Genomic DNA, 16,305 nt, shown 5'->3' with positions numbered 1-16,305 from the left:
GGTGGGACAGGGTTAGAAAGTGTTGGTCTGTCAGGCGTGACCAGACATGTTGGTCTATCAGGCGCGATCACACGTGCTCGTCTGCCAGACGCTATAAAACTCATTCTCCTCCTTTTTAATTTGTTTCAAACTATTTGTACTACTCATTTGACTATTTGCTAACATTGAAATCTTCAAAATATTTTGTAACAGTTATAGTTTTTGAATTTTTAAGCTTCGGTGTGACTCTTAAACTTGTTTATTATATTTTAATTTTTAAACTATATTTAACATAGCATGTTAACATATGTGATGATAATAACAATAATTTAATTCCTTGATTTTTTTCTTCTACTATCTGACTACACGTGATAATTATAAGTTATGTATTCAATATTTTATTTAATAAAAATATTGAATTAAAAAAATAACAGACAATTTAAATACTTTGACCCGTCGATACAATATAACTCAAATCACATACAAATAGATTAATTTGGATTGAGTTTTAAATATTTTTCTTAAGAAACCGACACAAATAAATCCATTTAAATTTGATTGGATTGATTAAAAGTTTTGTGAAACCCAACTCATGTACACCCTTAAACAAGTCATTGTCATTGTCATTCTATTTTTCACCTATTTCCCTTCTTTTATCTTTTTATTTATTCTCTCTCATTCTTTGCTGACAACTAAACTCATCCACAAGAAAAGTGAAAAAAGAAAAAAAAATATAAATATGATTGATGATATGATAATAAGAAGAGAGATATAACCAAATAAAAATTGTTGATGAAATGTTTAAAATAAGTGAGTATTAAAATATTATCACTTTTAAGACAATGATAGCATATAAATCATAGTTATTCTTGTGACATGTTTTGACAAAATTAAAATTAGGATAGATTATGCTGATATAAATCTAATCTAATCTATCGTTTTGACAAAATTATATTAATATTAATTGTTTTTTATATAAAATTAACAAGATTACAATATAATATGACAAAATTTAGATAAGATATTTACATAGATGCCTCTTAGTAACCGATTTTGACTTGGTCTCCAACCGACTTATACACTTACTAGTATATACATATACATTGCGTTTTCCGAGTCATATGTTGTAAGGTGAGAAAGCCTCCCCCTCCTCCAACCTTCCCTGTTAGATCGATTTCAAGATTGAAGCAATGGCTGATTTAAGAGTTAAGAAAGGAAGCAACAAGAAGCATGGATCTGTGTCTGTCACCACCATCAAATCTCTTCCGAAGGAGTTGCAAGTGGAGATTTTTGCCAAGGTGGCCACTCGCTCCATATTTGACCACTGCATGATAAAACTATGTTGCAAAGAATTTCTTCACGCCGCCGAGGATGATTACGTGTACCGTCACGCCTCCATGGAGAATTTTGCGTTGGTGCCGCTGCCATGGTTCACTGGCAATAAAGAATCCTCCTTTCTGAAGCGTTGCAGGGAGAGCGGTAACTCGGAGATTTTGTACCGTGAAGGAATGCTTCAATATTTCACTTCTTCAAGGGTAGAATTGGGTCTCAAGAATTTGAAAGAGGCGGCGCTGGAGGGTCACGATGATGCCAAATATGTTTATTGCATGCTTTTGATGTGTGGTGAAGATGAAGGACAAAGAAAGCAAGGTTTTGATCTCTTTTGTTCCTTGAAAGAGTCCACGTCTGTTATCAGATGCAGAAAGAGGGTCAAATCTTTTGTTCGAAGCATGTGGCTGAAAAATAAGCCAAATGGCAAGTCATCTTTCTGCGGTTCTGGTACGTGCGATAGTGAGAGACAGAAGCAGCTTTCAAAAAGATGGTCGTCTTTTGAGGATAAAGATGGTGGTATTTCATGCCAACGCTGCGGTGCTGATCATGAACTTGGTTTCTTTTGCAACATGTTTGGAGTCTAAGAAGTTAAATTTGTCATCCAGAACCAATCAAGAATCAGAATGGGAAACCAATTAGTACAAATATTTCTATCTTCAAGTTCTTGTTTTTCTCTCCTTATATTTTATATATATTCAACATTCTTAATTTGTATAGTCTTCCAAAGGGAATTTTAGAAACAGAAAAATATGATCACGTTCCAATATTATTCTCACATATATATAGATCCATTTGGTATCCAACAAAGAGTATGATCTTATAACAAGTTTTCCAGAAAAACCATATGTCTACGGGAATGGTCTTTTTACAAACTATCAATCTAATTGTTCCTTTTGAGTTTACTAAGATTTCTATCCGCATAAAAACTTTTCCTTCATTTGTAAATTAAATTCTCTTGTTCTAGATTTGCGTACTTTATGTTGATTTGTGATTAATCATGTAGGATTCTTTCTTGGATGGAAAGTGAGATTTCTATGGAGTTAGATTTAGCTATAGAGTTTCACAACGTCATAATTTTAAAAACTTGAATTTCTAAGAAAAAATTATATATCCATGTTTAGTATTTGATCGTATTTAAAAAATATTGTCTGAAAATTAAGGGGAAGAAGATCGCCGCACCATATTTCATGACCAGAGGTAACACTATATCTTGTGATCATTTTCATTCGACCCTAGTAAGTGTTTGTCTCCAAGTACTACCATGCACTTAGTTTGCGTGTGTTTGTCTCCGACTCTAGTTCCAATCACACTACCATGCACTTTGTAGGTGTATGTGCACGCGTGTGAATAATTAACTTTAACATTTTTGTGACAATCAATTAAGTCTTATAATTTGATTTAATTGATTTTTTTTTACAATTTTTTCCATAATAATCAGTAAAATATACATGTTTCTAATTACCGTTAATATTTTTCAAGAATTAATTAACTTTAATCAATCAATCGATTAACAGAATGAATAATACTAATTAAAATATATAATTAATATAATAAATATTTTAAATCAAGATAATTAAATTATTTTTGTATACAATTCAATTAATTATTTTAATTCTTATTTTCTATAAATAATATAATTAATTTACATTTAATTTTTCATATATTATAAACAGTGATTTTGGTTGCTTTTTATGTTGTGTTTGCTTTTGAACTCAGTAATTTACACTTAGCATAATTTAGAGAGAGAAAAATCTTGTTGACACATGAATTTTCTGGAAAACTATATTATCATTAGTATGATAACCAGGATGATAATATGATACTCTTCGTAGGATTATAATATTTTTATTGGTGTGAAGCTTAATCAATAATCTGAAGTAAAAATTATTTTGTATACGTAACTACGTTAAATATTATATATAAAAAAATTGTTTCTCATAGTGATTTTACATATTTTGAATATGAATAATTGCAAAAAAAATTACATATGATCTCAACAAAAAAAAAAATTGAATCTTAATTCAACATACCGAGAAAGATTAATCTTTGTTTAAAACATTTTTAAACTAATTTTATAAAAATGGAAAATTTTCCATAATCAATATGGAAGTAACTTTTTTTTATAAAATAAAAATATCGATTTTAGTATTTTTACCATATAGAAATATCTATAATTAGACAGCATGTTAGAAAAGTTTAAATTGTCAGTACATTTTATTTAAATTCGTAAAGAAATCTAATTTGGAAAGAAAAAGAATGTAACAGATTTGAAATTCGATTTCACACATTTTGGATTTTCACATTTATTTTCTTTCTAATTTAAAAATACAATTGTACATTAAATGTAAATATTTCACTCATAAAAGCTTATATCTTAATTCATTTTATTGTGAAAGATTAATCTCTTTGTTTAAATCACTTTTAAAGTATATTTTATTAAAATAACAATTTTACCATAATCAATATGGATGCAACTCTTAAATTAATTATTTTAAAATAATAAAAATCATGTTAGAAAAAAATTAAATTGCTAGTAGATTTTAATTAAATTATTAAAAAATTATAATTTTGAACAAAATAATAATGTAAGATATTTGAAATTCCATTTCCATTTTTTGCATTTATTTCCTTTCTAAGACAATATAGTTTCAAACACAATTAGATCCTAAATGTAAATATTTCTCGAATTTTTATTGACCGTATTGTGAAGATTGATCTCTTTGTTTAAAACACTTTTAAATTAAGTTTAAAAAATAACAATTTTTCCATAATCAATTGTATTAATCTGTACAATTGTTTTACTATCATTACTGTAAGACAAATTTAATCTTTTTTTTTTAGATAAAGACAAATTGAACTTACACTCCAAAAATGTTACAAAACAGTCCAAAGTTCATAATCCACACGGCAACATTCACAGGAAATAGCATTGCTACCAGCTTCTTCATCTTCAGAAGATGACGTCCATCTTGAAAGCTTGTTCAGCCTCTCACTATTGCACGTGACGGAAGGGCAGAAAGATGTCTTGCGATTTCGAATCACTGCTTTGTTATTGACCCACATGCTTTGGACAAAAGCTTTCACCCTATTCCTGCATTTCATAATAATAGATGTGGACGCTTTAAATGAACAAAAAATATCAAAACCTTGTTTTTTCTCTCCTTCGTCTTCACTGCACATAAAAAAGCATGCACTTTTTTCCTCATCGTGACCCTCCATGGCGACCTTTTTCAGATTTTCGAGGCCTGACTCCACCCTCGAAGAAGTGAAGTACTCCACCATTGCTTCGCGGTACACGATCTCAGTGTTGCCAGTTTCCTTGCAACGTTTCAGAAACAAGGATTCGCTGTCGCTGGTGAACCATGCCAATGACGCCAACGCAAACTTCTCCAGGGACGCCTGTTGGTATACATGATCGTCCTCTGCGGCATCAAGAAACTCTTCGCAACATTGTTTAACATTGCAAAGGTCAGAGGTGGAAATCTCTTCTAACAACACATTTGAAATATGGGACTCACAAATTCATCATCTCTCACTCTATGTTGTTTCTTGATGTTTTTTTTTTTTTTACTCCTAATAAACCAGCCATTTGTGTCTGCATGGTTCCACCATGCAAGAATTCTGAGTCATTCTCTTAAAGTTCATCTTCTTCACCATAAATGATCTGTTTTTCAACAGTTTTTACTCAGGAAATTTTTGGACTTTGATTTAAGGTTTTTTTTAATCATGGTGAAATTTTTGGTATAACCCTCTGGCAGGACGTGGGCCTCTTTCCTGCTCCTTTTTTTTTTTTTTAATTGCTCTTTTCTAATAAGTAACTGCTACGTAATATGAAAAAATATATTTAAACATTGAAAATGCTATTCAATACCTACTATATATATGTATGATATATAAGTGACATGACATGATGTAAGAGGGAAGAGATAGAAAAAAAATATTAATGAATCACATGTGCAAATTCGGACAGTATATATATATATATATATATATATATATATATATATAAAAGGATAAGGACGATCCTCTCCCACTCCCTCCAACAAAATCCTCACCATTCATAACGTTTACATCTAATGGTCCACACTAGTCAAGTTATTAAAATATTTAAAATTATTTTATAATAAATCTGAATCGTTAGATTTATCGTATGGTTCACAAGTTAAAACCCCAAGCCCAAGTTAAAACGCCTAAAGCGTCCACTTCCACCACTATATAACTCGGTTGGACCAAGTCAAAATGGTTACTTAACCTTATTTGCATCAATGTTTACAAAGGACACATTGATCGAGGATACATCAATTCATATCCAAATTTTGTCAAAATAAATATCATTACATCACTTCATATATAATCTTAACTTAATTTTGTTAGAAAGAGATAAGTTAGATTTATATTTTGTCATAACGTGATTTAGATTCTGAACCTGCTTTCGCATTCTCTTACAAATACAGTATTAACATTCTCAATATTTGTTGGTTTATTTCCCTTGTGCTTCTCTGATTATCAATGTGATAACTTCCGTAAGTTATTGTTTACGTTTTTTTTATGCGACATAGAACTTTGATAATTATTATAATAGTTGTAAAAGTTATATGGATATAATTTAATTCCTCTTTTATATATATGTTGAAGACTTATGGACTTAATTTGTCTGATTTTAGGTTTCTATATATTAGACGATCGAAGAGGATTATGCACTGATATAAAATATGTAGAACAAGGAGGGAAAGCTCACTAAGAAATGGTACGTTATCACGTTGTTTTGAATTGCGGGGTTGGTTGTTCAAGTACGTTGCAGCTCTGCCACTATAACAGACTGTCATTGACCATTTGGATGAGAATGGTATGTATCAATATATAATGGCCATTTTTTCACATTTGCCCTCAGTGGCATAATTTTAAGGACTGTTTTAGTGTTTTTTAAGTTATAGAGAAGGCGCAAAATCATATTATTGCACAATTCTTAAGTTATAGAGAAGGCACAAAATCATATTATACTACTACAAGGATAATCACATCAACAAGCTGACCTAAAGTTAAACCAAACAGATAAGATTCTCAAACATAATCAATCATAAATCAGTGGAAGGTATTTGAGTAAACGAACAAATATTTCTGAATGCAGTGTCAGTCAGTCAAAAAGCAGCTTTCAGCTGAGAAAAACAAAATATTGCAAAATTTATAACTAAATTACCGAAGTTCCACAATCATAATACTGAAATGTCTCTAGAAAATGTAGGACTTCAGACAAAAAATTATTAACACTTCTAGTGTTGCTTAACTTCTGCTTTCTTCTTCTGCCACAACCTATCTAATGCACTGTTAGCATCACCCTGAAAAGGAAAACATAAAATCATTAGGTAAAAATAGAAATCGTGAGTAAACTATATAAAAGCGTGTCCTTGAAAACATCTATGTCCCACAGCAATCAAAGTGTATAACAATTAAATCTAAATTTCCAGCATGCATGCAAAAACAAACAAACTACCAGAAACCTGAATCTGCTCCACTTTCAAGTGTTAATCATATCACTGTATCATAGCTTCATCCCCCGTCAAAAAAAGAGAGTAAAAAGAGGTGAATAGAATGGTATAACTACACAACCAGAGAAGAATTAAACCCAAACGCTCCACACAACCCCCAACCCCACCTACGGTAATTAAGTTATTTTAAAGGATAACCATCGGTAATCAACAATGCTAATGCAGTTATGCAACATAGAGATACTACCAGGTGCTTATTTTAAAACATGATAATTCACTAACCACAAAAGGCAATGTGTGCTGTCATTGGAAGCTCTAAGTTGCCAATACTCTAAATAATAGTAAACCATAATGCAATAAGTAATGTATTTGAAAAATGGTAAACCTGTGCTCGAACGAAGCCAGAGAGAGCAGAAGTGGAAAAATGACCATTATAGATACCATTCTCATCCAAATGGCCAATGTTTATCTGAACCGAGGCATGGTCCTTTGCAGTTATGAGTCTGTTAGTGGCAGAGTTGCAACGTACGTGCTTTAACAATAACATCAGTTCAAATTCCACAAAAGAACCACAATTCGAAAAAACGTGACAACGTAGTACCATTTCCTAGGAACATATAGCCCAGTGAGTTTTCCCTCCTCGTTCTGCATTTTCTAATTTCTATATCGGGGTATAATCGTATAAGCCTCTTCAATTCGTTTAATGTATAGAAACCTAAATCAGTGAATAAAAGTTTCACAATTCCACATCAAAAAACAACAAACAACGATTAACCGAAAATATCACACTGACAACCATAGAATCACTAGGGGAATAAACAAAAATTGAGAATGTTAAGAACGTAAGAGGATGCGAAAACACAAGAATCCAAATCACGTTACAAAACAACATAAAAAACCAAGAGAAAGAACGTACCTCGAGGGGCGAAAGAATTAGGCATTTCCTTTGGAGCAAGTTTTCTTCGGCGGTTTAATGAGTCTCTCCCCCTGTGATTCAAGTTATTCTGAGGGATCTTTTTGCAATTTAATTAAATCTTTTATTTATCTTTTGTTTATGTTTCTTAATTTTTCAGTTTAGAATTGTCTCATTTTCCTAATTTTGAAACCGGTGCGGGTTCTATAGACTAGAAACTCAAATTGCCGGAGAATAGTGAAATCCATCCTCCATTGTTGAGTGTATAGAGAAGTAAGAAAGTAATTACTTTTTTAATCCAATTTAATGGGAAAGGAATCTCAGCCGCTAGATTTGGGGACTACTGTAAAACTGTCTACACAAGATTAGTTCACTTTCCCCCACCATTGGAATCAAAGGACAAGACATTGGTCATCTTCAATGTTGGGAATTTTTAGGAGCTTCACGACCTCCAATTGCTAACAGGTTCTATGAGGAAGAACAAGGCATAAGTGTCCATGTAATGCACATGATGCTTTTCTTTAACGGATTTAATTCTGTCACGGTGTAGCAAAAATTCAGGGGATGTTTCTGTAGGATAAAAATATGAAAAAAGACCCCTTAGAACATCTTCAATCACAAAGTGTCCAAAAGACCCCTTAAAAAATTCAGGGGATGTTTCTGTCATCGTTGGGGTTTGGGCCCGATTAGATTGATACTGAGCCCAAATTAAGGCCTTCTAATCTCCCATGTCGATTTTGTCAATGCTGGCCCTTTTTCTAATTTCAAGCCTACTTAGAACCATTTCTTTTTGCTTTCACTAACCGTGACAAATGTTGACAAAAACACTTTAAAACAGAATAAACAAGCTTGAATAAGATGGTGTTGATCCAAGAATAGCCAAGGTATTAAGGTAATCGTGAAGTTAGGTGACTTGTTAACTAATGACAAAAAAAAGTGACATGTTAAATATGATACTATCAAGCTCTTCATTATTTTTCTTATCCAACAACAATTGGGTAATCTTTCTGTAAAAAAAAAATGATAGGGTAATCTAAGTTGAATTAAATAGCATATTTTACAGCGAGAAAATTCTCCTAACATGTTTTAATATAACCTCATTTTTTCTTCAAAAAAAAAAAATAGATCCTCATTTGATGTAAAAAAAAAAACATTTTAAAAACTCACATTTGAGACCACTCATTAGAGAGAGAATTTTATTACTTTTAATAATCTTATTGAATTTAAGCAGGATTAGTTAATACCTGATAACGTGTTTAGTTCAAATAATAAAATGTAAAATGAGGAGATTTAATGAAGAAGAAATAGCGGAAGGAAAGGAAAGAATCCCTTATTTTGTTTGTTTGAAAAGAGAGAGTATAAGGGTTCTTGGATTTGGTTTCCAAAAGAAGTGGGGGAAATACAAATAATATATTTTCATATTCTTAGCAACTTAGTCAATAAAATTTAAAAATTACAAATCAATTCTTCTTCCTTTTAAAACAAAATCTATTCTCTATCATACCCTATAACTAAATGCACTACAAAGGTGTCTGAATATTGATCCATAGGTCAAACAAAACAAAATATTGCATTTTGCTAATATCAATCTTAACAAAAGGGAGGTTGACTAATTAATTGAGCATGTGTGATTTATTATAAATCTTTTTATATTATTTTTAATTTCTACTAAATGCACTACTACTTTTTAGAGCTGTGAAGGGGGTGTTACAAATTATTTTTATTTATTTTATTTTACATTTTTATTTATGATTAGATGCTGATTTTGGTTATAATTAGAATATTTGAAGTTGTGACAGGTGACCACAACATGCATTACATATTGCATAAGCATATGCATATATTACTACTTTTTAGAGCTGTAAAGGGTGTGGAATAGCCCTTAACGAGTGGCCAAGAAACGTCATTTGCAGTCAAACTGCAGATGACAGCTCCATCCATCGCTAACGCGGGTCCATGCAATAGCTATATACATTACTATAGCTCAATGCTGTAGGCCTATTTACTTTCAAATTTATTAAAATTAATCTTTTAAGTTGTTCAATGTTTAATTTAATCTTGATAATAAATTTTACATGTGTTATAATAACGAAATCAATTATAAATATTTACTATTAAATGAACTCTTGTATAATCTTAAAAACAATATTTACTGGTCTCTTGCTTATACTTTCTCTGACGGTGTTTTGTACATAAATCTACGACTACGATATTACATTACATTATCCCAAGTTCTTTTACCCAGGATGTTGCATGAGTTATTTTAGATTTTTTTTTAATTTAATAAATACATTTTTGATACACCAAATTTGAATTATCTTTGCTTTTCGTAACGAATTTATGATAAAAATGTTTTTGAAAATTATTTAAATACGGGTAAATTAATATTTATAAGAAAAAGTGAAACAATTATTTTCAGCAATCGATACATTTATAATTATCTTTTGTTACAATTAATTGTAGTATAAATAAGTTTTGTAGTCCCTCCGTTCTTCAAAAGAAAAAAAAAAGTTATATGTTAGGCGAAGAGTTAATTTAAAACAATTTATTTCATTTAAATTGCCTAAAACAGGTAAAACTGACCTTCTGTAAGAAAATTATAAAAGCAAGGTATAAAATAATTTATTATAGATAGTTTTATATTTCATAATTAATTATTGAGAATAAAATATAAAAGCAAGAGTAAACTAAAAAATCCAATTCTTCCAAAAAAAAAACTAAAGAATCCAATAACTTTTAATCATAAGTTTTGAAATGTTATCTTTGATAAAAAAAAATCACTTAATAATCTTACCAAACATACTATTTCTTACCAAACTAAAGTGTCTTATTTTCTTATTTAGTGAGTGACCACATTTCTCTTTTTAATAACAATATTTTATTTAAAAAACTTAATTTAATTCTACTTAGATCAATAACATGTTAATAAATTAAATAAGTTTAAAAATATGTAAAGTTCTTTTTAATAAAATTAATTTAAATTATAAATTCATATTAAAATACATATTATTATGATAGGATAAATTTATCTAGATGTTCTTCTAAAAAAATGATCTAAATGTTTTTCAACCAGACACGTAATAGATTCTTTATCTCTTTTTAGGTATTAAAAATCTTGAGCGTACGTAGTTAGTTCAAAATTGAAATGCATATTTTTCTTCTAGTGTTCCTCAAATGATTAGGCGAATTGCATTCGATTTTCATTAATAGCTACTAACTAGATTTGAAAATCTTCCCTGACTCGTCACGCCCCACTAACAACAACTGCTTTAATTATTCTAAAATCTAAATGCTCCTGGGGCCGCCAATTCATTTTCCCTTTAATGATTTTTATTTCCCATTATTGTTTTCAGTTTTGGTTTAAATGTCAAAAGATGAATCAATATTATTTTTCATTTTTTTAGTTTTTTCTTTCTTTCTATATCACCTGTTTTTATTCAACCAACAACACTTATTCTCATCTTATCTCTCACTTCGATATTTTGAGAGAAAATTTCATAATAAAAAATTGAACATTCTATTTTGAATACACTTTTTGTAATACTATCACTAACTTTTTTATATATTAAATAAATTACTAGCTTTTTCATTATTTATAAGAAACATACATTTTTAGACATGTTATTTGCTAACTTTCTTTTACTATATATCCTTAATATAATTTCTAGTAAAAATATTTAATTCTAGATATCTTAAAAATAAAAATAAAATAAAATTTATAATATTATTAATTAAAATAAACTAATTTAACTATTTTTACTGGTTATTATGAATTAGTTATTTATTTTTTATATAAGAGATTAGATGTAATATTGATTAAAAATATAAAATTGTATGGGCGATATTTCTTATTTAATAAATCTCCTTTATAATTTTAACTAATGAATATGGTAAAAAGAATATATTAAAACTCGTACAGCATTAATAATAGTCCTGAATGTTTTTTTTATTGTGAAACCTGTGGTGGAAGTAGAATTATATACGGTATTGGTGGTGTTTATGATAACGAGTGCGTGCGAAGCAATAACGAGTCACGTTAAAGTCAAGTGGCAGCACTCGTAATTACTGGGAGAATCTGATGGTATTTTGGCGTAAACCGTCGCATATAATGTGAGAGAGCAGAAGCTCCTTCTCCTTCTCCTCTGTGACTCTCTCAGAACTCAAGCAACCAATTTCAAATCCAATCATGGGGAGCTCAACCTTCTGTGCCTTCTTCCTCCTGTGTGCAATCTTGGCCGTCCACGTGGCACAATCCTCATCCTCCACCCTCGACCTGGACGCCTTCTTCCTCCCTCTCAAGTCCGGCTGTCGCGGATCCGTCGCCGAGTGCAGCCTCCTCGCCGGCGACGACGCCGAGTTTCTGATGGAGTCGGAGAGCAACCGGCGCATTCTAGCAGGAAGGAGCTACATAAGCTACGGTGCGCTGAGGAGGAACACTGTCCCTTGCTCCCGACGTGGTGCTTCCTATTACAATTGCCGCCCCGGCGCTCAGGCCAACCCCTACAGCCGCGGATGCAGTGCTATCACCCGATGCAGGCGTTGAATCTATTCTTCTTCTCTTTTTTTTTTTATTTCATTTTTTTATTTATATTTTTGTAATTGATGAAAATTGTTATATTATTATTGTCGTGCTACTAAATATATATACACAAGTAGAGAAGAGAAAGAGAAGTAGAGATGAATAAAATCTAATTGCCGCCGTTTGTATCTGTATCTGTGTTGTAATTTAATTTAATCTTAGGTGCACATTATTGATTGTTATTTTGTTGTGTCAAAGTTATTATCATTGTTTGATTTGTGTTTTTATTATTCTTGTCGATCGTCGGTGGTTTCTGTTTGTGCCTGTGTTGTGTTGCTTCTTTTCCTTGTCGGAGATGAAAGGGAGGTTTGGGGATTATTGATGGCGGTGACTACAGATTTGGTACTCTACATGCCAGTGTTTGGTTTGAAAGGTAATGAGAACTGAAATTACGGTTGCTTTCTGTGGCTTTTGGATGAAAAAGTGAAATTATTACACTGATTTGGGATTATGTGGCTTACATTAATCTTCATATAATATGTGTGATTTTTCAAAAGTTAAAAAATATAGTTTCATACAGTATCACATGAAAATTGTCCTAGAATCATATAATAATAATAATAGTTTAATACACTGATCATATAAAATACTTTTGTAAGTTGTTGTCTAATTATAATAAAAATTAATAAATTTATCATTATGATTAAATAAAGGTATACATTTTTTTATATTCAATGTATATTTTTTTTTCTAATAATAATTTTCTCTAAAGAGAGCGTAATGGGAACTAAAAATCTGAGTCTTTTTGGATTTTGCCTTTTGGATATGTGGCTTGAGAGAGAAGGAGTCTGGCATCTGTCCCGTGCGTTGTCCCTCCATGTTTCCTTTTTTCTCTTTCCAGTACACGTTTTTGTTGAAATTGAGGAATAAAAATAGTAGAAAACTAAGCTCATTCTATTTCCAAAAAATGAAAACAAAGGGCAAATACACTGGATGCTCCTCTTTCTTTGTCGGTTCAAGTGCTCAAGATTATTGCTATTGTTATGTGATTTTTGTTTGGGAGAAAAAAGTAACACACAAAATTAGTTTTATACTACAATTTTAATAGTGCAAACATTTTTTTCCAGCCTCCGAGCCGCAAATAGCGCAGCTATCTACTACACAATTAGTAGTATTTTCAACAGCTTTATATTGCAATTTTGACTTTCCAATAATAAATTCAAATCCCAAATACTACAATTACTACTTCGGTTGAGTTTGCTATCAAATTTATTATGGTCTTTATCAACGTTGGTAGTAATAGGGTAGTCATTTCATAAACAGTTAAGAACCTTTAATCAAAATCTTGGTTTTTCTTTTGCTTTCCATTTGAGGAGGAATGGTATTCTTAGTCTTATCCTTGATTAAAGGCAGGCTCACATGCATTATTATCCCATCGGCATCATCAATTAAAATCAGTGGACGCGCTCCTATGATTATTATGATGGCATCTTTACCTTTTTCTGTGTGACAACTAAAATACACCTCACAAACCCTTGTCTCATTATCTTCTGCCCAACTAAAATTAATTTTGTCCCGGACCACCGATTTGAGAATGTAGAGCCCAAACCCCAAAGGCAAAGACTCTTCTACACCTACATACACACTTTGATAGTAATTACATTATTTAATGGCAATCAGTATCTCTAGCTAGCACATATGCTACTCTCAACGTGATTTTGCACGCACCAATACCAAATATCCCAATGAACTTTGTTAAGCTGTCAAAGATCATTGCACTTGATGCAACCACAATTTTTAAAATAAAAAACCCTCAATATAATGAGAGAGAAAATCCAGCACTGCAATTCTTGAGTAACATCAATACTTAGAGTTATGGGACAATCTAGAAAAAACCGCAAATCATTCAAATGCCACCTAATTAAAGAAAATTATCATGCAGATAAATATTTTTTTTCTTACACGGTCCATGAATATATTTACATCATTTATTTTTCTAGATAAGTGTTGCGATTGGGATCACGGACAACGTAAAAAAAATGAAATAGTAATCAATATTTTATTTCGAGAGAAATAAAATATCTTTGAAATTAAAGGTAGGTTTGAGAGTAAATTACGTGCAAAATTATGTAATTTTAAAAATGTTTACTTTACCCCATAAAAATATTTTTTGATTTTTATTATTTTTATAGAAAGAACATTTTTATTTATTTAAAGAAGACAATTTTATGCAGAAAAGTGTTAGACAGTAAATGATTATTCTATGAATTTTTATGGTCTGTGTAACATAAAAGATAGAATTGCTACTCAATTAATATCATAGACCATTGCATGAGTTATATTTTTTTTTTATTTAAAATCAAATTAAAATAATTTTCTTAAAAATATTATTAAAAGAAGATAGCTCTATGCATAAATATTAGATAGCAAATGACTATTTTATATTTTTTATGATTTAAGCAACATCAAAAAGTAGAATTGTTACTTAATTAATGTTATAAATCCTTGCATGAGTTAATTAAAAAAACTACAATAATAAAAAAAGTAAAAATCCATTTTTAGAGGAAAAAAATATTATAAAATAAAATCTCTATCTTACTATTATTAACAAAGAAAATAAAGATAGGAAGGGAAACATGCTCACCACCCTGTGTACAATCCACTCTTTCTATTATAAGATGTAATTGAAACTAAACCTTCCCCATCATGTACATATTTTGCTTCCAAAAGAAAATAATACCTCACACACGGGTGCCGATTCTTATTATTGTTTTTTTTTACCAATTAAAAACCAATGCTAATATCCATTTTATTATGATTTAATATAGTGACAGTGTATAATTATTGCTTTGTAATAGCTTTTGACAATATTGAATGAAAATTAAGTTATTTATTGATTAAATGTGTGAGCTTATTAAAGTTTGACAATAATACTGTAGTTTAAAGTTAATCTTGAGTCGTAAATGATAAAATAAAATATTACATTATTTTTTTTATTGGTTATTGAAGGTAAAAAATGTTATTTTTGTACTATTTGAACATTAAAGAGTCCCTTAATTAATAAATTAATTATGATAAATTTATTATTGATTTATTGTTGAATTTATCAGGTTACACACAAATGAGTATTTTAATCTTTACAAAAGAAAATAATTTATTTGATAATTAAATTAAAAAATTTAATTTAATTAAATAAATATTTTAATAAAATATTATTATATTATTTATCAGTATAAAAAATATAATTAATATAAAAAAGAGAATATTATTTTATAAATATAAAAATTATCCATAAAATAAGAATAAGTTTCTATTGTTACATTTGAGGATGAGATCATGTAATTAGTTATTATAATTAGTTATGTGATTAATTTATAAATTATTTTTTTCTTATATCATCAAATTTTTTAAAATAAAAAAATATGAGATAATTTTTATTTTTATAAAAATATAGAAATATAAAATTATTTTAAATAAAATATTTTCTTTTTTTGAAAAATAACCTAAATCCATATTTCTTTTAACATTATAAATAAATACATTTACATGAGAATAAAGTGCATTAGACAAAAAATACTAAAAAAATTGAAACTTAATTTTACACTAAAAAATAAAAAAATTGATATCGGTAAGAATAGATGCAGAGTCTTCATAATGTTGAACAACTTTATATTTCAATAACTTATATCCGGATATGTATACATTTGATTTTTGCACTAAAAACTCAAAATAGATTAGTTTTTTTATTCCGTTAGGTGTGTTATAAACACTAATTTTTCTTACAAAGATGCCTCCGAATCCAGGACGTCCCGGATTGGTTTCTTGAAGACTTTCAAAGTGTGATGAAGAATAATCCGAATCTTGTTGACAATGCTCCATAGAGACCAAGTCTGATCCTGAAATATTCGAGCATTCCACAGTATCCAACAAGTGATTCCAAACTGAACTCCATTATCTCCTTTGAGGTTTGTAATAAGCCAATCATACACATTGATCGTGTAAAAATCAGCTGAAAAAGCATCCACACGTCCTTAGAAGATGCTTAATGGTCTCCATCTCTCTGTTGCACCTGTTAC

At 29.8% G+C, this 16,305-nt stretch overlaps 4 protein-coding genes across 4 annotated transcripts; 2 read left to right on the top strand and 2 right to left on the bottom strand.

Annotated features, from left to right (window-relative positions):
* Positions 1-1,020: 1,020 nt before the first annotated feature.
* Positions 1,021-1,992, top strand: LOC114417675 (putative F-box protein At1g67623). The gene has a single exon (XM_028382775.1). It carries the CDS (start codon positions 1,170-1,172, stop codon positions 1,893-1,895), a length of 726 nt encoding a protein of 241 aa, XP_028238576.1. The 5' UTR covers positions 1,021-1,169; the 3' UTR covers positions 1,896-1,992.
* A 2,193-nt stretch (positions 1,993-4,185) lies between these two features.
* Positions 4,186-4,900, bottom strand: LOC114420740. The gene is made up of 2 exons (XM_028386553.1): positions 4,894-4,900; positions 4,186-4,799 (listed from the first exon to the last, which is right to left on the bottom strand). Exons 1-2 carry the CDS (start codon positions 4,898-4,900, stop codon positions 4,186-4,188), a joined length of 621 nt encoding a protein of 206 aa, XP_028242354.1.
* A 1,517-nt stretch (positions 4,901-6,417) lies between these two features.
* On the bottom strand, positions 6,418-7,697 carry LOC114417780 (40S ribosomal protein S21-like). The gene is made up of 2 exons (XM_028382844.1): positions 7,183-7,697; positions 6,418-6,647 (listed from the first exon to the last, which is right to left on the bottom strand). Exons 1-2 carry the CDS (start codon positions 7,399-7,401, stop codon positions 6,582-6,584), a joined length of 285 nt encoding a protein of 94 aa, XP_028238645.1. The 5' UTR covers positions 7,402-7,697; the 3' UTR covers positions 6,418-6,581.
* Positions 7,698-11,829: 4,132 nt separating this feature from the next.
* On the top strand, positions 11,830-12,471 carry LOC114420040 (protein RALF-like 33). The gene has a single exon (XM_028385883.1). The coding sequence runs from the start codon at positions 11,897-11,899 to the stop codon at positions 12,251-12,253; it is 357 nt and encodes a 118-aa protein (XP_028241684.1). The 5' UTR covers positions 11,830-11,896; the 3' UTR covers positions 12,254-12,471.
* The last annotated feature ends 3,834 nt before the right edge of the window (positions 12,472-16,305 follow it).

This window comes from Glycine soja, chromosome 7, assembly GCF_004193775.1.
Source record: "Glycine soja cultivar W05 chromosome 7, ASM419377v2, whole genome shotgun sequence".
Classification (NCBI taxonomy): Eukaryota; Viridiplantae; Streptophyta; class Magnoliopsida; order Fabales; family Fabaceae; genus Glycine; species Glycine soja.
The sequence above is the reverse complement of the archived record's forward strand: the minus strand, read 5'-3'. Positions and strand labels throughout refer to the sequence as shown.

Excerpts from the sequence above, each read along its gene's own strand:
- LOC114417675 (XM_028382775.1), top strand. The coding sequence starts at position 1,170 with ATGGCTGATTTAAGAGTTAAGAAAGGAAGCAACAAGAAGCATGGATCT.
- LOC114417780 (XM_028382844.1), bottom strand. The coding sequence starts at position 7,401 with ATGGTACTACGTTGTCACGTTTTTTCGAATTGTGGTTCTTTTGTGGAA. Across the intron at positions 6,648-7,182 it reads CTGGCTTCGTTCGAGCACAG|GGTGATGCTAACAGTGCATT; the intron begins GTTTACCATTTT and ends TTTCCTTTTCAG.
- LOC114420040 (XM_028385883.1), top strand. The coding sequence starts at position 11,897 with ATGGGGAGCTCAACCTTCTGTGCCTTCTTCCTCCTGTGTGCAATCTTG.